This window comes from Geotrypetes seraphini, chromosome 9 (assembly GCF_902459505.1).
Source record: "Geotrypetes seraphini chromosome 9, aGeoSer1.1, whole genome shotgun sequence".
Classification (NCBI taxonomy): Eukaryota; Metazoa; Chordata; class Amphibia; order Gymnophiona; family Dermophiidae; genus Geotrypetes; species Geotrypetes seraphini.
The window spans coordinates 116,143,133-116,166,811 of NC_047092.1; the positions used below are offsets into that span (position 1 = coordinate 116,143,133).

The window sequence follows — 23,679 nt, forward strand, 5'->3', positions numbered from 1 at the left end:
AATCCACCTACATAGAAAAATAAAACATAGAAAATGACAGCAGAAAAGGGCCACGGCCCATCTAGTCTGCCCACACTAATGACCCACCCCCTAACTTCCTTTAAGAAGAGATCCCACATGCCAATCCCATCTTTTCTTAAAATCTGGCACGCTGCTGGCCTCAATTACCTGTAGTGGAAGATTATTCCAGCGATCAACCACCCTTTCGGTGAAGAAATATTTTCTGGTGTCGCCATGAAATTTCCCATCCCTGATTTTCAACAGATGCCCTCTTGTTGCCGTGGGTCCTTTAAGAAAAAAGACATCTTTTTCCACTTCGATACGGCCCGTGACATATTTGAACGTCTCGATCATGTCTCCCCTCTTTCTGCGTTCCTCGAGTGAGTATAGCTGCAACTTAACTAGCCGTTCCTCATACGGGAGATCCTTGAGTCCTGAGCCCATCCTGGTGGCCATTCGCTGAACCGACTCAACTCTCAGCACATCTTTTTGATAATGTGGTCTCCAGAATTGTACACAGTATTCCAGATGGGAGTCTTACCATGGATCTGTACAACGGCATTATGACCTCGGGCTTACGGCTGACGAAACTTCTACGGATACAACCTATGACTTGTCTAGATCTGGATGAAGCTTTCCCCACTTGATTGGCAGTCTTCATGTCTTCGCTAATGATCACTCCCAAGTCACGTTCTGCTACAGTCCTTGCTAGGATATCAGCATTGTATCTATTTCTTCCTAGGAATATGTGCCAGAAGCTGGCGTTTTCTTTCTGGAGAGCCCAGAGTTTTTTTTCAACTGGGCACTCTGGAACTGTGTGATGTCTGCATGTTGATTTGTCATCCGAAGTCCCTGTTTTCACAAATGTTTGCACCACCGATACAGGAGTCAGCTCTGCCAGTGCTGTGAATGCTTTGAGAAGGGAGGCAGGGTTTCAAGGGCCGGTTGTTTCCTTTTTTTTTTTTTTTTAATTAATTTTTTTTTTTTTTCATATAACAACAAGTGTATCATAAAAAATTCATACAATTACCTTAAGTATACACTTGATATCTCCATAACATACTGTACATACAACATATCTTATATAATTCTTACTACAATTTTATACATCATATAAAATTTAATAATTTTATCAACTATTATTTAATTATGAATCCCTTTCCCTCCCCTTATTTTGTTAGTTGCACACAATATAACAACTATTATGATAATTTATTTATATTTTATGATAAAGAGAATAAACCTACCCCCCTCCTTTATCAAGTATCTTATTATGGGAAAAAATTATATCAATCATTACAAAAATCTGTTAACGGTCCCCAAATCTTCTTAAACTTATCGATATATCCTTTTTGTGTTGCAAATGTACGCTCCATTTTATATATATATGGCAAACTGAATTCCACCAAAAGTTGTAATTTAATCTGTCATAATTCTTCCAATTGTATGTTATTTGTTGAACTGCTACTCCAGTCAATATAAATAAAAGTTTGTTATTATTTGACGAGATTTGACTCTGAGTTCTCATTGCAGTACCAAACAAAATCGTATCATATGTCAAGGCTACCGGATTTTCCAACATCCTATTTATTTGAGGCCAAATTGATTTCCAAAATAGTAATATGAATGGACAATAAAATAAAAGATGATCTAATGTCCCCACTTCTAGATGACAGTGCCAGCATCTATTAGACTTAGAGCTATCAATTCTATGTAAACGAACAGGGGTCCAAAAGGCTCTAGGTAAAAGAAAAAAACCATGTTTGTCTCATAGATGCTGATATTGTACACCTTAACCTCCAAGACCAAAGTCGTGGCCATTGAGATGCATTAATTTATTTATTTATTTATTCGATTTTTAGCCCGTCCTCCCAAAAGAGCCCAGAACGGGTTACAAAGTACATCCATAATAATCCAGACAGAGCAGAGATGACATTTTACATAAATTACAATATAGATGACAGTTTACATAAATTACAATATAGACATGACAATAAAACATATGTACTAAGTAGCATCTGGTGAAATTAAGTGACAAAGGTGAGTTGACTGGGTGGCATTTCAGGGTGAATGATTTTAAGGCGCTGGGTTAGTAAAGAGGAAGGTTTTCATGGCCTTCCTGAAGTTCCAGAGTCCATCTAATGATCTGACAGATGGAGGGATTGTGTGCCAAAGTTTGGGTATGAAATGTGAGTAGGAGCGTTTGCAGGCAGTTTCAGTTTTGAGGGAACGGCCAGAAGGTATGGTCAGTCGTTTTTCTCCTTGGGACCTCAGTGGTCGTTTTGGGAAGTAGATTTGTAGTTTAGTTTTCATGTAGTACGGAATCGTTTCATGGAAGGTTTTGAAAGCGAGGAGCAGGGCCTTGAAGGTGCAGCGTTTTTGAATGGGCAGCCAGTGCATGGAAGCTAATGCAGGGGTAACATGGTCGCGGATGCCTAGGTTTTTCAGAAGGCGGATTGCAGCGTTTTGCACCCTTTGAAGGCAGGAGAGAGTTTTGGTAGGCAGGCCCACTAGTAGAGCGTTACAATAGTCTACGCGGGATAGAACAAAAGCGTAGAGTAGTTGGTCAAATTCAGATTCTGAGAAGTAGGCACGTATGGTTTTTAGCTGGCGGAGGTAGTAGAAGGAGGATGATACTAGTTTGGATACGTGATCTGTCATTGATAAATTAGAGTCAAGAGTTATTCCTAGGCTGCGGACGTTGTCTTTGGGTGTAAGGGTGTTTGTGGCCCAGGAAAAGGACGGACGGGGGTATACGCATAAATCTTTGTGGATCCAGAGAAGTTCTGTCTTGGATTCATTTAACTGTAATTTGTTTACGGTCATCCAAGACTTTATTTCAGTTAAGCAAGACTGGAGATATTTGATTTGTGTGTCTCGGTGACGGCCTAGGGGAAGATAGAGTTGTAGGTCGTCAGCGAAGGAGTGGATTCTGATGCGGTGTTTACCCACTATGTCCAGTACTGGTTTGACATAGATGTTGAAGAGGAGAGGTGAAAATAAAGCTCCCTGAGGCACTCCATAGTGGAGTGGTTTGGGTTCAGATAAGGATTTTCCTAGTAGGACTCTCTGTGATTTGTCGTTCAGGAATGAAGAGAACCATTGAAGTGCATTGTCACGGATTCCAATGGACTTTAGCCTGGACAAGAGGAGAGAGTGGTCTATGGTGTCGAAGGCGGCACTGAGGTCTAATAGTACCAGCAATGCATCATTTCCATCATCTAGGATTTTCTAGCAGTCATCTAGGATGTCCAAAAGCACAGTTTCTGTGCTGTGGTGTTTCCTGAAGCCCGATTGGAAGTTGGAGAGGGTGGCGTTTGTCTCCATGAAGTCTTGCAATTGCTTGAGTACAGTCTTTTCCAATATTTTTGAGATGAATGGGAGGTTTGAGACAGGTCTGAAGCTGCTTGGGTTGTCTGGGTCCATGGTTGTTTTTTTCAGGAGTGGTTTTACTATGGCTGATTTCTAGCTCCGTGGAACTACACCTGTCATAAGGGATTCATTTATTAGGGGTAGGATGGATTCCAGGAATACCTCATTTGTGTTCAGCAGTGTAGTGGAGGGACATGGGTCCAGGATCAAGGTTGCGGGCCGTACGGAGTTGATTATTGTTTTGAGGTCATTGTGGGAGATCGGTTTGAAACTGTTCAAGGTTTCCATCTTGGGTGGATTGTCATCTTTGGCAGTCTCTGGGATGTATGGGAGTGCTTTGGCCTCGGAGTCCAGATTTGCACGTATCTTTGATATTTTGTCATGGAAGAAGGTGGAGAGGGATTCACAGTCTAGGTTCGTTTGCAGGGAATGCATTGGATCTTGGGATAAGGAGAATAGGTTTTTCGTTAATGAGAAGATGGCCCTCGATCTGCTTGGGTACTTTGATAGTAGAGCAGTGAAATGAGCTTTCTTTACTTCATGTGTGGCTAGTTTGTAGTTTTGCAGCAAGTTTTTCCAGGAGGATTTGTCCTGATGCTAATCTCAATGCTCCAAATGTCTCTTAGACCATTTTTTTTATTTTTATTTACAAATCCAGATATCAATTTATACCACATTGCGGCCTGGTGACCCATGGAATCTATCTGAAAACATAAAAATTCCATACTATGATAATTATTAAGGTTTTTCCATTCAGGGAACCCCACCTGAATGGCCTGCTTCAATTGCAACCATCTAAAATATTGTGATTTATTTAAACCAAATTTATTTTGCAATTGTGAAAACTCAAGCAGTTTACCTTTATTCATTACATCCTCTAAAATACGAATTCCAGCTATCATCCAATGTTTCCAGATAATTTTAAAACCGCCAACCTTGATCTTGGGGTTTAGCCAAATTGTTTGAGTTGTTGATTTATTTATTGGAATAGGAGTTAGATTACTTATATACCTTAAAGTTTTCCAGGTATCAACAAATATTTTGTGTTCCTTATATAACCTTGGCATTTGAATACTGATAACATGACTCAGACGTAAAGGAAACATGAGTCTCCATTCTAACCAGAACCAATCTGGTATATTTTCAATGGGCTCTGGGAGGATCCAATACATACCTTGACGCAGAATATAGGCTTGATGGTACCTATAAAAATTTGGAAAATTTACCCCTCCCTCCGCAATTGTTCTTTGCAAAGATACTATAGCAATTCTAGGGACTTTACCGAGCCAAATAAATTTTGTTAAAATCCTATCCAATTTTTTATAAAAAGACCACTGAAAAAAAATTGGTATCATGCCCATTTGGTAACAAACTACAGGTAAAATCATCATTTTAACAGTTTGTATTCTCCCCCACCAAGATATATGTAAAGGATTCCATTGCTCACATATTTCTGTCACCTTATGCAATAAATTTTTTTCATTAACTTTCATAGTATCATCCACTGTTTTTGCAATCCAAATTCCTAAGTATTTTAAACCCTCTTCCTTCCAGATAAAAGAAAATGAATCAAATAAGCTTTTTGTACAATGTATATTGAGTGGAAGAACTTCTGATTTATTCCAATTTATTTTATAACCTGAAAATTTTCCAAATTTCTCAATCAGTTCAAGCAAGTGTGGAATGGTTATTTCCGGATTTCTCAAATAAAGTAAAATATCATCCGCATATGCAGATAATTTATATTCTCTATCTGAATGCGGAATACCCTGTATCTCCTTCACTTGTTGTATAGCTAACAACAAGGGTTCCAAAACGATATCAAAGAGCAAAGGAGACAATGGGCATCCTTGTCTAACCCCCCTCTGCAGAATAAACCGTTCTGAAAAAGTATTATTAATATACAATCTAGCAGCAGGGGAGCTATACAATGCTTTTATTATTTGTATAAATCCGGATCCTATACCAAACCAATCCATTGCCTGATACATGAAGGTCCATTCCACTCTGTCAAAAGCTTTCTCAGCATCCAATGAAACCGAAAAGGCTGGATCATTAATGGATTTTATCAAGTATAACATGTGATATGCCAATCTAGTATTATGTGATGAATGTCTTTGAGCAACGAATCCTGTTTGATGCATATCTATAATGAAAGGGAGAGCTTTAGCCAATCTTAATGCTAATGTCTTAGCCAAAATTTTCCCGTCTACATTTATTAAAGAAATAGGTCTAATTTGAAACCAAAGTGGGATCTTTATTTGGCTTAGGTAAAACTATAGTTAATGATTCTGCCATAGTACCTGTAATACAACCTTTATTTAGTTGAGTCTGATACAAATTTAATAAATAGGGCATTATGATGTTTCGGAATGATTTATAAAACTCCACTGTATAACCATCTCCACCTGGAGCGGATCCAACTCTAAGGGATTTCAAAGCTGTATCTAATTCTTTTAAGGATATTGGCTCCTCTAGACTTCGTTTTATATGTTCAGGAATCTTTGGTCCCTCTAATAACTTAAAAAATTCTAACCCTTCCTTTTCCTTTTCCAAATAAGACTCAGAAGAATACAAATCTTTATAAAATTTTAGAAATTGTTTCATAATAGGTTCATTTTGGTACAAAATTTTACCATTCTCATTTTTAATGGCAATTATTTTTGGTTTTCTTTTTTTTTTTGCTTTAAGGTAATTTGCTAGCATTCTTCCCGCCTTATTTGAATTTCCATAATACAAAGCTTGCTGGGAAAACAAATCTTTCCTTATTAGTTTAGAAGAAATTTCATTATATTTACCTTTAGCTTTTAAAAGTTCCTGTTGTGTCGAATAATCCCATTTTTCAATTAATTTTGATTCTAAAGACTTAACCACTTTTTCCAAATCTAAAAATTGTTTTTGTTCCTGTTTTCTTTGCAAAGCTGAATAAGAAATAATTTGTCCTCTAATGTATGCTTTAAAAGCATCCCACAAAATTTCTGCTGAAATTTCTTCTGTATCATTAATTTGAAAATAAGTTTTCATTTTTACTAGAAGATTTTCACAAAATTCAGTATCTGCAAACATTGAATTATTTAATCTCCATATAGGTCTGTTTCCATTCTGATCTATTATTTTAATTTCAATCCACACTCCACCATGATCAGATAGTATAATTGGATCAATGACAGCCTGTGTGATTTGATGTACTAATTGATTAGAAACAAAAATGTAATCTATTCTAGAAAAAGAATTATGAACATGGGAGCAAAACGAAAATTCCCGACCATCAAAATGAAGTATACGCCAAATATCTTTTAAATCACAAGATTGTACCAAATTATCCAGGCCTAATGATTTTATAAATCTCCTCGGATTTTTATCCATCAATGGATCCATAACAGCATTGAAATCCCCTGCTACCACTAAATTAGAAGCCGCCAGTGGAAGAATCAATTGTTGCAGAGTTTTAAAAAATTCATTTTGATTCGAATTAGGGGCATATATATTAAAAAGCGTCATGGTGGTATTTCCCATGCCCATTTCCACATATACCCACCTTCCAAGAGGATCAGCTGCCTTAAATTTAAATGAAGCAGAACATTTTTTATTTATTAATATAGCAACACCCGCTTTTTTCCCTATTGTTGAAGAAAAATAGCATTGTTTGACCCAATCACCTTTTAGCTTTATAGATTCAGTATTCGACAGATGGGTCTCTTGTATACAACTAATATCTGCATTCTGTCTTTTTAAAAATAATAGTGTCTTTTTCCTTTTAATAGGGTGATTGAGACCATTAACATTTAAAGATATTATCTTAAGATCCATTAGACTTTAATATAATATGTAATGTCATAATCAAATCTTGAATATTCTTTAAAAAATCAATTTTCCCATAAATAAGATAAACCAAAGAATTACCTCCTTTACCCCAACCCTTAAAATTTTAAACCCTCCCAATCCCTCCCTCCCCACCCCATACATATACGAACACTTGGAAACGCAAAATAAGATCAGGTATAACATCACTCCTCACAAGCTAAAAAATATATTTTGTATCAATTGCTCCACAATATTAATACAACCTATAACCATTACAAACTAAAATAATCCTATATCCCTCTTTTCCCATTCAGAGGGATAATTATCTGTTATCCAAAATTTGTTATGATCAAATGAATTAAAATCATATTAAATATTCTAAAATTTTATAACTAAAGTGTAATCCAGGATAAGATTTCAAAGAATCTATAAACTAACATACTATCATCCATAACTCCAATCATTCAACATATGCATTACTAATTCTATTCCATTCAAACCATTCATCCAATAATGAGAAAATAATAATAAAGCATACATATAACTTTTTCATAACCCATTCTCAATCTCACAACTACTCATTCTCTTTAACTCATTCTCTGTTTTAGCTCCTCAAACCTGGAATGCTTTACCACTTTATATTAGACAAGAAAAAGATCTTCTCTCTTTTAAAAACTTTTTTATTTAACGACGCTTTTAATAATTAAACGACCAAACTAATGTGCTTATCCTTTTAAAATTACTTCCCCCTTCCCTATGTTTTTTATCCTTTTTATGTTTTTTCTTGCTTAAAATATTGTAACTTTTCCCTTTTTCCCTTTTATATCATGTTTGTCACTAAGTCACGTAAAAAGAAACTCTCTAGCACTGTGACTTTTTATTTGTCCCTTAATAACATTTGTTGTCTAACATATTGTCTTAAAATTGTTTTAAATTGTTTTAAAATTTGTTTGTTTCCCTTTACTTTGTTTTAATATTGTTCATCGCTTAGAATGTTATTAATAGGCGATTTATCAAATAAATTTGAACTTGAACTTGAACAATTCAATGAAACATTAGTGAAACAGATCATTAGACCATTACTTATTTGTATCATAAAGTAACTATATCCATAACTGAATAGATTAAAAAATACATCTTAAAGCATAAAACAAATATAATTCTTCAAGGATATTATTACTCCCTTATAAACCATTTTATTTACTCCCAATACAATGGCAGACTAGATTCATCTTTGTTTTAAGTTTTTACCATATTGAAATACCTTCATATTTTATTATAAAGATATACTTAAAAACCAACAGGCTTATTTAAACTATTTTTCTTTATATGACCCTCTTATCTAAACCGTTTTAAGGATTGTAGGTAGTGTCTTTCTATTCGCAGATTCATCACCAAACATTCTGTATGCGTTTCATTGTATTTAAAAGTATTCCAAACCACATTCCTCCGATGAAATAAAATGAATTCCGGATTTCCGTAACCACTCTTTTCCCCTCCTCCTCAAGATCCCTTCTCTTCCTCTATGGCCGTGACGTGAAATCATCCAATCCTCTTCATTTCCGGCGTAATTCATTGGTTGAATAGAAAATTTCCTTCCATTACACACGCCTCAGCGTAGTTATTCAGCGAAGCACAAGCACAGAATATTTTATCATAATTCTGGACAACCAGTACAAAACTATCTTCTGTTGGCTAAATTGCTAACAATTCAACCAGGATCAATGAGTTGGAAGACCGCAGAAACTCACTACCGCATTCCATCTGCGTCATTCATCATCGACGTCTTCAACGACATGCTGGATCAATTCCATTCTCGTGGCAGTAACCTTCATTATTATTTAAAGTAAGTTGAACATTCCAACAATCCAAACGACCATCTCAGTTTGTATTTTCTATTGTAAATTTAAAAATTATTTTGCAGTAATAAAATAAAATAAAAGGGATAATATCCTCATATCAGTTTTTATCAAACTAAAATTTCACCAATATTCATTCAAGAAGTCATTGGTTGTTCAAATTGTTCTAAAAACTCTAATAATTTTTTATGATCGGTGAAATTCTGAGTTTTATTCCCCAAAGTTACTTTCATAACCGCTGGGTAGAGGAGCCCATATCTTGCCCCTAGTGCTCTTAATTGTGGTCTTAAATCCAATAGTTGTTTCCTTTTAAGGGCTGTTTCCCTGGCAAAATCCAGTACAATGTGTATGCGTGCGTTTTGGCATCTTAAATTTCTGTTCTCTTTAGCAAGTTGACAGATTTTTACCACGTGTTGATATCTTAGTAGTTTAAATATCAAAGTCCTTGGACCCTTTTGCACTGTTGTTTTTTGTCCCGGTATTCTGTGCGCTCTTTCGATTTCAAGAGGCACTTTAGATTTCAAAGGCAAGACTTTTGGAAGGAATTGTTCTAGGAAAGTAATGGGATCGTTTTTTTCCACTCCTTCTGGCATCTCAATAATTCTCAAATTATTTCTCTTTTCCCTATTCAAACAATCTTCCAAATCTCTCTTCACTATTTCCAACTCTTTCCAGGCTTTTTTATTTTGCATGACTTCAGTATGTACCTCTTCAGATTTTTCTTCTAAATGAGTTATTTTATTGTCAATTAGATCAACTCTTTTTGTAAGAGTGGCTACATCATCAATTGCCTTTTGGAGTTGTTTTTTAATATCCAATACGATGTCTTTAATCTGTCTTATTTCTACCATCATATCCGGATCTCCTTCTGAAGGCAACGGAACTTTTGAAGGTGTCCCTGGTTCCGGCTTTGACCGTTTATTACTACTTGTACCCGATCCACCGGCTCCTGCATCGTTTTTATTTTGTTTACCCGATGCCATTTCTTGATGATCCATAGCTTTTTCCAACAAAAATATCGATATTGGAGCTTTTTTATAAATATAAGAGCTTGTCTGACACGGAGCACGTCTATCACCCGACCATTTGCTTGCGTGTCCAAGCCACGCCCCCAAGGGCTGGTTGTTAGAGCAGGAGAGTCAGGGCCCGAAAAAAACCCAAAACAACCCAGCAAAAAAAAAAAAAAAAAAAAAAGGACACAAAACGCATACGTAGACCATCTGCAGGGAAAGCAGATGGTCTGCACATGCGTCAGGATCGCACACTAGCTATCTGTGCGGGCAGAGGGGTGTGTTCCTCCAGTCGCCCTCATTAGAATTTTTTGCTGTTGTGAATTGGTCAGGCCTGCTGAAATCAGCCATGGATCGGCCACAGAAATCTAGCCCTTGGTTCTTTTTCAGTAGAAAACCATTATTTATTTATTTTTTTTAAATTCTTTATTCATTTTTTCATCTTTCAACAAGTGTACAATACACATATCAACAATTAACAAATCACTTGAAAATCTTATCAGCAAAATCTTTATATAAATAATAATCCCTCCTCCCCCCCTTCCCTCCCACCCTGATATTAATTTTCCAAATAACTCTTCAGTACCCTCCCACCCCCCCATCTGCTATAAAATGGTGTATCATTCACAAAAAACATGGTATTTAATCTTGAGAATACAATGCTAATGGCTCCCAAATTTTAATAAAGTTTCTATAATTTCCATTTTACTTTTACCATTTACCATTCCCATTTACCTTTCTACTTTTGGTAGTTGCTAATATGTTTCATCCAGCCTTTAAAGATTTAGGAGGAGGCTCTTGGATCAGAAAAGGAACAAGTCCCAGCAGCTCATGATTCCCCTAAATCTGCCCATGTGATTTTTATAAAATCTTGTCAAGCACTGCTTCTTTTTTTTATTTTTTTTTATAAATCTTTATTGATTTATAAACTTTGACAGGGTAATACAATTACTTGAGCATAAACATTTCATAAAACACATTATTAAATACACAATTTATACATAAAGCAACCATTTTCTCCCCCTCCTCTCAATTATTAATATAAGAAGGCATATTATGTTATTACAATATTTTAATAATCAAAATACATTTCCTACCCCCCACTGGATGTGTAAGGAAATCCAACAAAAAATTACGTGACAATTATTGCGATGCAACAAATGCAGTCAATGGGCTCCACACTCTATTAAATGTAAACACTCCGCATTCATTCTCTCATATTTATAAGTGGTACAAACATTTGTCCACCAAAATGTGTAATTCAGTTTGTCGTAGCTCTTCCAATTATGTGTAACCATTTGAATAGCACTGCTTCTTATAAAATACATATACTATTCCCAAAGAAACATTAATATACTGTATGTATCAGTTGTTTATAAAATTGTGACACATGCATATATGGGGGACCACTTACATAGTGCAAATTTATAATTTTGCGCACACATTGGACCCTGCCTCAGCAAAGGTCATAGTAGACTGGGAAATCTCTAGTTGAGACTAAGTTCTGAATCTCGAGTCCCTAAAACAATTTTTCAGTACCGACATGTTCTTTGTTTTTGTTGCTGTGTACAGTAGGATGTATATAGAACTTGCACAAGAAACTGTTTAAGATTTTCATTTCTTTAAAGGGGAAAATCACATCCTGTGATCTCATGTTTGCTCGACTTCATGGCTACACATCATTGGAGCAGATGACTGGGCTTCAAATAAGAGAGATGATTCCTTCTTTAGTGATCCCTGATCCTGGCAAAAAGATTCCAAAGGTATAAAAACACTTTTTGCCATAGGAATATAGATTTTGTTCTTAGCTCTGAAAACCAACTGAAGTACCTTCTAACAAAACAGAACAAATTAGTCCAGGCTTGTTTTTTTAAATAAGCTGTGAAAACTGTAAGACTGTTTTAGATTCTTAATTTGTACTTTTTCAATTTGTATTTCTTATCTTTCCATTACTTTTTATTCTTTAATTATTTAGGGTTGCATTTTGATTAGATAAGTGAATATAGTGATGGCAGTGTGTTTGCTAAATTAGAGAAGAAAAACAACATTTTTTTGCAAGTGATAAGGACTTTAATCTTATTACATTGGAGTCTTTGAAGTGTGATCTGGACTTGTGAAGTTGCAATGACTGGAAGGTGAACTCTTCTTAGGGAGGTTTAACAGCCTTCCCTTCAGAGTTTCATGTCTCTGAGCTTATTTTCATATAGTCTTTTGGATCACACTTTATAATAATAATAACTTTATTTTTCTATACCGCCATAATCTTGCGACTTCTAGGCGGTTCACAGTGAAGAATAGCTGTACAATCAGCAACTTACAACATATAGATGGAGAAGAGATCACAGAGCGATCTGTGATTACATGGTGCAAATTAGTAAGAAGAATGATATACATAGGTTACAATATAATTTTAACATGTTACAATAAAAAGGTTGGAAAACCAGCGAATAACAGAATACAAATGGAGAAGAAGACATTGAGCAATCAGAGAATACGAAATACAGAGTACCGTGAATGGGGAAAAAGTGGATTCAGTATGGTATGCGGTAGCTTTATAGACTAGTCTTTATTAAAGCCAGTCTTTTTTGATATATACAGTGCTGGATGGTAGGATTTTTTTAAAGGTACGGGGATACGGGGAGGGGGTTATTCGCTCCATAAGATGCACCCTTATTTCCACCCACTTTTTTGAGGGGAAAAAGTGTGTCTTATGGAGCGAAAAATATGGTAATTTGTTGTTATGGGAAGTTATTGGACTCTTCGTCCTCATTAACGTGCCAGACAGCACTGTATCATATGTCAATGCCACTGGATTTTCCAGTATTCTATTGATTTGACTCCAAATGGATTGCCAAAATTTAAGTATCTGGGACCAGAACCCAGACCACCTGATTACCCCAGATGTAGATGGAACCTAGATCCCTTGGTTACTGTTAAAGGTTCTTGCAGTAAACGATACAATATGGGCCTTAAAAAATAATTTTATGTGAAGATCGGATATAGTCTTAGCAAGTACTGCTCCTAGATATTACAAGATTCCTTATTACCACCCAGAGAGTGGTAGAAAACTGGAACGCTCTTCCGGAGGCTGTTATAGGGGAAAACACCCTCCAGGGATTCAAGACAAAGTTAGACAAGTTCCTGCTGAACCAGAACGTACTTAGGTAAGGCTAGTCTCGGTTAGGGCACTGTTCTTTGACCTAAGGGCCGCTGCGTGAGCGGACTGCAGGGCACGATGGACCACTGGTCTGACCCAGCAGCGGCAAGTCTTATGTTCTTTGAAGGTTGCCTAGGGAAATTGTACCATCAGAAATTTGCACGTGATTTGTCTTCAGGTAGCTCTTTATGTAATATATTATATGCATATCAATATATGTATTATATGCACATAGTTCTGACAGTTCAAAGCTCTGCAAGGTATTCCATTCCATTCCCTAACCTGATCCTACCTTTGTACCATGGTTAAAAGTACATACTGTATTTACTTAAATATAAGCTGAAATTTGTGGGCCAAATAACACAAAATAGGGATCACGGTTTATATTTGAGTCATCCAGCTGTGCACCCCTGCCCCCTCCCGAATCCATTGCAGGCCTTCTCTGGTGGTCCAGCAGTGAGTTGGGACAGGAGCAACCTCTCCTGTGTCCTGTTCCGGCCGGCTCCATACCACCCCACCTCCCTCTCGCCTCCCGTGCATGTCCTGGTAGTCCAGCGGTGAACTGGTGTAGAAATTATCCTCCTACACTTCTGCCCCATACAGAGCTGCTAAATAAAATGCTACCACGAGTTCCCCATGACAACCTTTTGAGATTGCGCAAGCTCCTGTTCTCTGAAGGAGAACAGGCAATGACTCAAGTGGTTCAGGTAGTACAGAGCCTGGGCTGGATTGTAAATTTTTGAGAGAGCCAACTGGTTGTATCCCAGTCTCTGGAATACCTGAGAGTTCTATTCAACATGGCAGAAAACTGTGCCTATCTTCCAGAGGCATGCAGACTGAAGTTTTGCACTCAGATTTTGGACATAATAGCCAGGCCAGCCCTGTCAGCATGGCGCTACCTCCAAGTGCTAGGCTTCATGGCAGCCACTATAGATGTGATTCTGTGGGCAAAGGTTCACATGCTCCCTCTCCAGAGTGCACTGCTGTCACGGTTGTCCCCACAGGCAGACCCCTTCAAATAACACTTCCATGGTCCCTCCATATTCCCGCAGCGGTATGAATTGGTGGCTTTATCCACAGTCGTTATTATCCACAGTCGTTATTACGGGGCATGCCTCTCAGAATAGCTTTGTGGGTGATTCTCACAATGGATGCCAGCCTGTTCAGCTAGGGAAGCCAAGGGGCGTGGTTGGCCTCCCAGAGAAAGTGGTCTATCAGACTGGAGCTTTGGGCCATTAGGCTAGCATTACTGGAGCTGTAGAAGAGTCTTCTCAGACAATGCTTCATCAGTGGCGTATGCCACTCACCAAGGAGGTACCAAGGGTGTGTAACTGAGCCTGGAAGCCCACTTATCGTTCCGCAGGTGATCCTACAGGCAATCTCTGTGGTGCATGTAGCAGGAGTGGACAATGTTCAAGCCGATTACCTCATCAAGCATACCTTAGACTCAGGAGAATGGGTGTTATCTGCAGTAGTGTTCCAGTCCATTGTTCTTCATTAGGATGAGCCAACTGTTGTTCTGAGGGCTACAGCGAGGAACAAGAAAGTGGACAATTTCTTCAGTTGAAGATCCGAGCCCAAAAGTGAAGGCCTGGATGATCTAGTCCAGCTGTGAACAAAGAGCGAGCTCTTGTATGGGTTTCCCCCCAATGGCCCGTGATAGGACAGATTCTCCACAGAATAGCAAACCACCCAGGAGAGTGGTTCTTGTTACTCCAGATTGACTGCACAGGTCATGGTATGCAGACCTAGTGTGTCTTCAGAGGGACAAATGTCTTAGACTGCAGGTTCACCCAATCTTCTTTCCCAGGGACCAGTGGTCATGGAAGATCCGGATCGCTTTGGTCTTATGGCATGGCTCTTGAGCATGCGGTGTTAAGAGCACAAAGGATACTCAGAGGTAGTCATTGCCATTCTTCCTAGAGCCAAGAAACCTGCAACAGTCTGTGCTTCTGCTAAGGCATGGAAAGCTTTTCAGCAATGGTGCACAAAAGAAAAGATGGTTCTGTTTAGTGCTCCAGTCTTGGTGGTGCTGGCTTTACCAAGTGGCAGGCCTCTTATGTTCAGAACCCAAGAACGCAAAGACCCCTTGGCTTCTCATCCAGACATAGCCATATTCCCAAGAGAGGCATTAAGGCTTATACCACTGATAAAGTAGCCATTTCCATCATGTAACCTTAACGTGCTTCTGTACAGCCTCAGTCAGGCTCCGTGCAAGCCTATTCAAGAGGTGTCCATGATGGACCTTACTGTCAAAGCCGTTCCACAACTGCAAGAAGAGTCTCGGAGCTGCAGGCGCTGTCATGCAGGGAGCCCTTCCTCAAGATCATGAAGATGGGAGTTTTCCTATGCACGGTAATATCGTTTTTGCCGAAGGTTGTTTCGATGTTTCATGTCAATCAAGAAGTAAGATTACCAGTGTTCCAGACCACAAGATCAAAGAAAGAGGATCAGACTCTGAGAAAGCTGGATGTGAGAAGAGCCTTCCTACATTATCTAGAAGTCTCCAATTAATTCCTACTGTTGACCATCTGATTGTGCTCACCATTCAGGCTAGATTCAGTAGGCTATCATTTCAAGATGGATTTGCATGGCCATATATTGCCTGTGGCAAGCAATTGCTGGTCTCCTTGGAAGCGCATTTGACAAGAAGCGTGACTTTTTTATTGGCGGAAGCTTGGATGATTTTGAACAAGGAGATTTGTAGGGCGGTGACCTAGTGCACACTGCATATTTTTTGAAGTTCTATAGAGTGGATGTGGCAGCACGTGTGGACACCGTATTTGGGTCTTCAGTGTAATGAGCAGGCGCAGAGGCCCTCTCTAGATTTCTGGGGTTGCTTTTGTATGTCTCTACTGTCTAACATAGAAATAGACGGCAGATAAGGGCCACGGCCCATCTAGTCTTCCCACCCTAGTGTCCCTCCCCTACCTTTGCCCTGTGAATAGATCCCATGTGCCGATCCCATTTGGCCTTAAAATCAGGCACGCTGCTGACCTCAATCACCTGTAGTGGAAGACTATTCCAGCGATCAACCACCCTTTCAGTGAAAAAGAATTTCTTGCTGTCACCTCGTAGTTTCCCGCCCCTAATTTTCCACGGATGCCCTCTTGTTGTCATGGGACCCTTGAAAAAGAAGATATCTTCCTCCGCCTCGATGCAGCCCATAAGATACTTGAATGTCTCGATCATGTCCCCCCCTCTCTCTGCGCTCCTCGAGCGAGTACAGCTGTAATTTGTTAAGCCGTTCTTCGTATGGAAGATCCTTGAGTTCCGAGACCATCCGGGTGGCCATTCTCTGCACCGACTCCAGTCTCAGCACATCCTTGCGATAATGCGGCCTCCAGAATTGCACACAGTATTCCAGGTGGGGCCTCACCATGGATCTATACAATGGCATAATGACTTCCGCCTTACGGCTGACGAAACCCCTTCGTATGCAACCCATGATTTGTCTTGCCTTGGACGAAGCCTGCTCCACTTGATTGGCAGACTTCATGTCCTCACTGACGATTACCCCCAAGTCTCGTTATGCAACCGTTTTTGCTAGGATCTCGCCTTTAAGGGTATAAGACTTGCATGGATTTTGGCTGCCCAGGTGCATAACTTTGCATTTTTTGGCATTGAAATTGAGTTGCCATGTCCTAGACCAGCGCTCCAGTAGGAGTAGGTCGTGCATCATGTTGTCAGGCATTGAATCTTCGTCTGTTGTGCATTTGCCCACTACATTACTTAGTTTGGCGTTATCGGCGAATAATGTTATTTTACCTCGAAGCCCTTCTGCCAAGTCTCTTATAAAGATGTTGAATAGGATTGGGCCCAAGACTGAGCCCTGTGGCACTCCACTGCTCACCTCCGTCATTTCGAAGGGGGTGCCGTTCACCACCACCCTTTGGAGCCTACCTCCAAGCCAGTTCCCAACCCATTGCGTCAATGTGTCACCTAATCCTATAGAACTCATCTTGTTCAGCAACCTGCGGTGTGGTACGCTATCGAATGCTTTGCTAAAGTCCAGGTACACAATGTCCAGGGACTCCCCAATATCCAGCTTCCCCGTCACCCAGTCAAAGAAGCTGATCAGGTTGGATTGGCATGATCTCCCCTTAGTAAATCCATGTTGTCGGGGATCCCGTAGATTCTCCTCATCCAGGATCTTATCCAATTGGTGTTTGATTAGAGTTTCTATTAGTTTGCTCACTATCGATGTTAGACTCACTGGTCTGTAGTTTGCTGTCTCCATCTTTGAGCCTTTCTTGTGGAGTAGAATGACAGCCGTCCTCCAGTCCAACGGGACGCTGCCTGTACTAAGGGAGAGGTTGAAGAGCGCGGACAGTGGCTCCGCCAAGACATCACTCAGCTCCCTAAGCACCCTGGGGTGCAGGTTGTCCGGCCCCATTACTTTGTTAACCTTGAGCTTTGACAGCTCACCGTAGACACTGCTGGGCGTAAACTCAAAGTTACTAAACGGGTCAACTGAGCCAACCCTTGTCTGTAGCTGAGGGCCAAGCCCCGGCGCTTCTCGGGTGAAGACTGAGCAGAAGTATTCATTTAATAGTTGGGCTTTTTCCGAATCCTTTTCCACATAGTCTCCGTCTGGATTCTAAGACGTACAATCCCGCCTGAGCTTTTTCTTCTGTCACTGATATACCTGAAGAAGGATTTATCTCCCTTCTGGATGTTCTTTGCCAGAGACTCCTCCATGTGGAATTTAGCCTCCCTGACTGCTGTTTTGATGGCTTTTGATTTGGTCAGGTAGTCTGCTCTAGAGTCCTGCTTCCCCGATTGTTTGTAAGAGATGAATGCTTTTTTCTTCTCCTTGATGAGGTCTGAGATCTCCGCAGTAAACCACTGTGGCTTATTGTTCCTTCGCCGTTTACTTACTGATTTAACATAGCGGTTTGTTGCTTCTTGTATGGTGGCTTTCAAAGTCGACCACATTTCTTCCACGTTATCGGTTTCTGCTTGGCTTTGTAGCGCCTGGTGAATGAAGTCTCTCATTTCTTTGAAGTTTGTGTCCTTGAATTTGAGGACCTTGGTCAGTGTGGTAGATTTAGTGAAACCTTTCCTGAGATTGAACCATACCATGTTGTGGTCACTGGAGGCCAATGTGTCGCCCACCGAGACCTCTGTGACACTTTCTCCATTGGTAAGTATCAGGTCCAGTATTGCCTGATCCCTTGTCGGTTCCAACACCAGTTGCCTGAGGCTTGCTCCTTTCATAGAGTTTAATAGCCTCCTGCTGCTGCCGGAAGCAGAGGTAAGTGTAACCCAATCCACATCAGGCATGTTGAAGTCACCTAGCAATACTGTGTCCCCTCGCAAGGTGATATTTTCTATATCTCCGATTATTTCCATATCCAGGTCATCCTGTTGTCTTGGGGGTCTGTAAATTACGCCAAGATACAAGCATTTGTCCTTCCCTCTGGCCAAATTAACCCAAAGGGATTCCCCAGTATACTGGACATCTGAGATTCTCGTGACCTTAATGTCATCTTTAGTATATAATGCTACACCTCCTCCCATTCTGCCCTCCCTGTCCCGACGAAGCAAGTTGTAACCCGGTATGACCATGTCCCACCCGTGGGAGTCTGTGAGCCAGGTCTCGGATATCGCCACCACATCCAGGTCGGCATTCCTTATTTCTGTTTCCAATTCCAGGATCTTGTTTCCTAAACTGTGTGCGTTAACGTACATAGCCCTCCATGTTGTATTTTTGTTATGTCTCAATGGGGATATTCCTGCTTGAGCTACTTGAACACCTTTAGCATTATTTGCGTTATTTGTGTTCTCCTTAGACCCAGAACCACAATGTGTACTCCCCATATACCCAGAACTACAATGTGTACTCCCCCTAGACCCGTAATTACAATGTGACCCATAAATATGATGTGACCCTACTCCCTACTCGAAAGTGTGTGCACTCACCCCTGACCCAGACCTAGAATTTCGGTGACTACTTACCTCAGCCTCAAAAAAGTATTGGCAGTTTAGTTCGCCAGGTATGTTGTTTGTGCCTGTACCCTCCCCCGACTTACCTAGTTTAAAGCCCTGTGGAGTAGGCGGGCTAGACAGTGTCTAGAATGACAAACCTATTGCAATAGAAAAAGAGATTAGGTTCTTTCCTTGCTAATATATTTTCTAGTAGATGGGTGTGTCATTCTGGCACCCCCGCTCTGTCAGTTATTTTTTCGCCTGCCTACTCTCTCAATCAGATTGTTCAAGTCAAAGCTGAGATTTTGATGTCAGTCAGCCCTCAAGGGTATGAAGAATAATGTATTACTATAGCACACTGGGGAATGTTTGAACTCTATAAATTTTTCTGATTTGTTTGGAGGTTCTGAAGTGTTTAACATGTTTGGAGAACAGTACAGTATTTCAGGGAGTCTTCCCATACCTTTCCTTCTTATATGTATCTATACGTATAGGGCTATCACCTGCTTTGGTAGAAATTGAAGGGGACAGCAGAACCCTTGGTAAGAGGAGGAGGAGTTGAAAGACTGGAGTGGATTCCTTCTGCACAGCTTATGAGCATGGGGAGAATAGCCTGCTGTCCAGAATGACACACCTATCTACTAGAAAATATATTAGCAAGGTAAGACGTAATATTTTTTGTGGCACAATTTTATAAAGAAATTTAATTCTTATTGCATCACTAGCAAGCGTTTGAGCTGGGCTGTGATAAGAACTGCACATAGCTCCCACTTGAGTCCTTGGCTGCTATCATGGCATTAAGCTGCGTTTGTAGCCTTATAGTATTTACATACTCTTTTTTTTTGATACACTTAATCATCTAGCTATGTTAGTAGACTTTATTTTACTTTTTAGGAATTTTCTTAGTACGCATGGCACATCTATGAACATGACAATACGGTTGTGAACAGTTCTTGCTGCAAATAGATATATCCCATGTATAAAGATAGTTTCAATTCCGTTTCAATTCTTGAGTATAACTTAAATATATGAGGGCTGTTCAAAAAGTATCAGACCTTTATAGTGTTCCTCCGTGAATTTGCGGTTCGCGAATCGCGGACTCACTCATTCGCGGTCTGCTCCAACCGCCTTTTCCAGTAGTAAAGTCGGGCTACACTAATCAGGAGCTGTGTGTCAAAGCAGCTCCTGATTGGTATAGCCTGACTTTACTATAGGAAGAGGCAGTCAGAGCAGACCACGAGTGATTTTCTTCACCCGCCAGTGCTGTAACTGCCCTCTCCTGCCTCTCCAGCTGCCCTCTCCTACCTCCCCATGAAATTTGTGGAGGTTCCTGGAATGGAAACCCTGTGAATTTTTAGGGAGTACCATATTTATAAAAAATACTCATATTCAGATACAATGTTATACTAATCTCCTTCAAAGTAGTCCCCTTGGGCTGCCACACTTCTTCCAACGGTTCTGCCACTGTTGGAAGCAGCGCTGGAATGCCTCTTTTGAGATTGCTCGCAACTGGTCTGTCACATTCTGCATGATGTCTTCTCTTGATTTTGAAATCTGGTCCCTTTCAGGGGCATTTTCAGCTTGGGGAAAAGCCAGAAGTCACATGGAGCCATGTCGGGAGAGTAGGGAGCCCGAGGAATCGCAGGTGTGTTGTGTTTGGTCAGGAAACTCTGTATCAAATGTGAAGAATGGGCAGGTGCGTTATCATGATGGAGCTGCCAATTGCCCGCTGCCCACAGGTCCAAACGTTTACGAAAATCTCTTGGTAGTACCCCTTGGTGATTGTTGTGCCAAGTGGTGCGTAATCGTAATGAACCACGCCACTGGAGTCAAAGAAGACGGTTAGCATGACTTTTTTTGGCTCGGGGATGTTGAATGCTTCCATTGTGATGACATCAACTTGGTTTCTGGATTGTACCCATAAATCCAGGACTCATCACCAGTGATCACTGTGCTGAGGAAGTTGGGATCACTGTTCAATCGCCAGCATGTCCTGTGCGATCTCCAAACGGAGTTGCTTCTGCTTGATCGTTAGCAGCTTTGGCACAAACTTCGCTGAAATTCTCCTGAAGCCCAAATCCTCAGTCAAAATGGATTGAATGGATCCAACGCTGATGCTTGTCTCGACTGCAAGTTCTCTGATCATGATTCGATGATCCTGCATCACCAGGGTCCTCACTTATCCAGAAATGAGATAATCTTTGACTGTTGAGCACCTACCAGAACGTGCTTCATTCTCCACTGATGTGCAGCCATCTTTGAAGCAGTTGTACCACTCCTTTATCTGTGTGGTGCCGATTGCTTCATCCCCGAAGGGCTGTTGAATCTTGTGGATCATTTCCACTTGGGAATCGCCAAGTTTTACACAAAATTTAATGCAGTAGCGTTCGAGTTTTTCTGCCATTTTGTCATAAATGAAAGTCGGATGGTGCTCACTTACACTTCGTCACTCATTGGCGGTCTGCTGTCAACTGACAGCTTCTGTAGGCGAGAAAAATTCAAGCATGCGCATTAGGGTCGCCTACATACGTGCACCAAACCATGCTTCCCTAGCTTTATTTGTTTACGCAAGAAAAATTAAGGTCTGATACTTTTTGAACAGCCCTCGTTATATTCAATCATGAAAATTTTGTAGATTCTCTTTTCTATTTCCCCAATCCTTCTAGTATAATTTAATAAATAAAATTTTTACATCTCTGTCTTTTTTTTGTCAGTTTCCCACCTTTTATGGATTCTCCTTTCTCTTGATATTTTTTAATTTGGAGGAGAGTCAAGACAACTACCTCTGAATAACCCTTACAGGTTAGTTCCAAGTGTTCAAGAGCCATGTCAGAACAAAGTGCTCTGGATTCTCCCTGGGAACTAGACCCTGACTGAAGATCCCTGGACAGACCAGCAGTTTAAGACATCTGTCTTGTAGTTAACATAGTAAATGATGGCAGATAAAGTGGTCCATCCAATCTGCCCAACCATACATGCTGCATAAATTAATTATTTAGTTTAAATGGTCCTTTAACTTAGATATTTCTTTTCATTTTAAAAATATTTTTATTGGATTTTAACACAATAAGGGGGCTCATAACCAAAAAAAAAAATCTAAAAAGTGGCCTAAATGGGTACTTGGACGATCAAAAAGCCTTATCGTCCAAGTACCCATAATCAAAGCTGGTTTTAGACATATCTAAAACCAGCTTAGGCCTTTCCCCTGCCTCTAAACACATAGAGTGAAAAGAGGCGTTTTTAGAGGAGGGGAAAGGGCGGGAGGTGGGCCGACCTGCATCTAGACGTACAGCAGGTATAACCAAAAGTTTAGGCAGGTTGTCTAGTCGGCACTTATACGTTTTGATCTAGACCAAGTCAAAACAGGTATTAGTGCCGAAAAAGGGGCTGCTGAGCTGATCGCTGCAGCTCAACGGCCCCAGCAACCTGCCTACTGCCAACTGAAACCCAATCCAGCCCATGTGCTTAAGGGATTGGGCTCCCTCTTGCCCTGATTGTAGTCGGGGGTTCGGGGTGTCGCCGGGCAGGAGGGCTTGGGCTCTTTTCTGCCCGGATCGTTGTATGGGGGAGGGATGAATTCTGTAACCGGTGTTGTTTTTGACAGACACCAGTTACAGAATCCAGCTTTTAGGCGAAGGACTGGCTCCTCTTCGCCTAAAAGCCCTTGTTTTGGGCGTTTGGGACTTAGGCTTTTTTAAGTTGATGATATGGTGTAAGTATAGACGTAGTGGCAGTCTGAGCATTTAAACAGCTGAACGTAGAGGCAGGCAATTATTTAAAAAAAACTCCTTTTGGAAGTTTTTTTTGATAATGGACATTTTCCCTGCTTCTACTTTCAACGTTTAAGGCCTTAGGCCAAAAGGGGACTTAGACGTTTTTTTTGATTATGCCCCTCCACCAATGTTCCCTCTAAGGATTGATGAGGTGTGTGCAAAAAAAAATATGCATGAGCAACAAGTTACATACTCCATAAATTTATGAGCAGGCGCGGAGGACTCATTTTTAAACAAATGTAGTTTATCCTTGTACTCCTTATGTATTTTTAATCATCTATGGATATGTTTGTATGTTTATTGTTCAAATGGTTTTATTTATTTCCCCAAATTTATTTTTGTTATACGCACTGAAAATATTTGATATTGTGTTTAAATCAAAATCTCAATAAACTTGAAACGAGTGCCCGTGAGATTGTGGGAGAGTTAAATACTCAAAACTTAGAAGAATAACAATTTACTTAAAGTTTTTGCTTCGCCAGCTTTCTGGTATCTTTACATACAGTGGCATATCTAGCATATGTAACACCCGGGGCCCATCATTTTTTGGCACCCCCCCCAATCTGTACGAAAAACATGAGTTTTAGTAACAAGTCACACATGAGTACCTAGGAAAAGGCAGCATCTTACATATTGCAGTGAGCAGTACATCAATACACCCATTGAAAATCTAAACAAGCCAGACCAGCACAGATCAATCCTACACCGTCAATCCTAACAGAAAACCATGTCTTTCGAACACACAGAACACAGAAAACACCTTTGCCTAGTAT

General features: G+C 40.0%; 1 protein-coding gene across 3 annotated transcripts in view; it reads left to right on the forward strand.

The window, feature by feature from the left end:
- The window catches only part of PASK (PAS domain containing serine/threonine kinase), a 514,076-nt gene that overhangs the window by 154,516 nt on the left and 335,881 nt on the right, over positions 1-23,679 (forward strand). For 2 of the 3 annotated variants that reach the window (XM_033957503.1, XM_033957504.1), the window contains exon 6: positions 11,674-11,808. The exons of the other annotated variant lie outside the window; for it this stretch is intronic. In XM_033957503.1, coding sequence (XP_033813394.1) covers positions 11,674-11,808 — 135 coding nt within the window. The remainder of the gene's footprint in view (positions 1-11,673; positions 11,809-23,679) is intronic. 3 annotated transcript variants of the gene reach the window in all.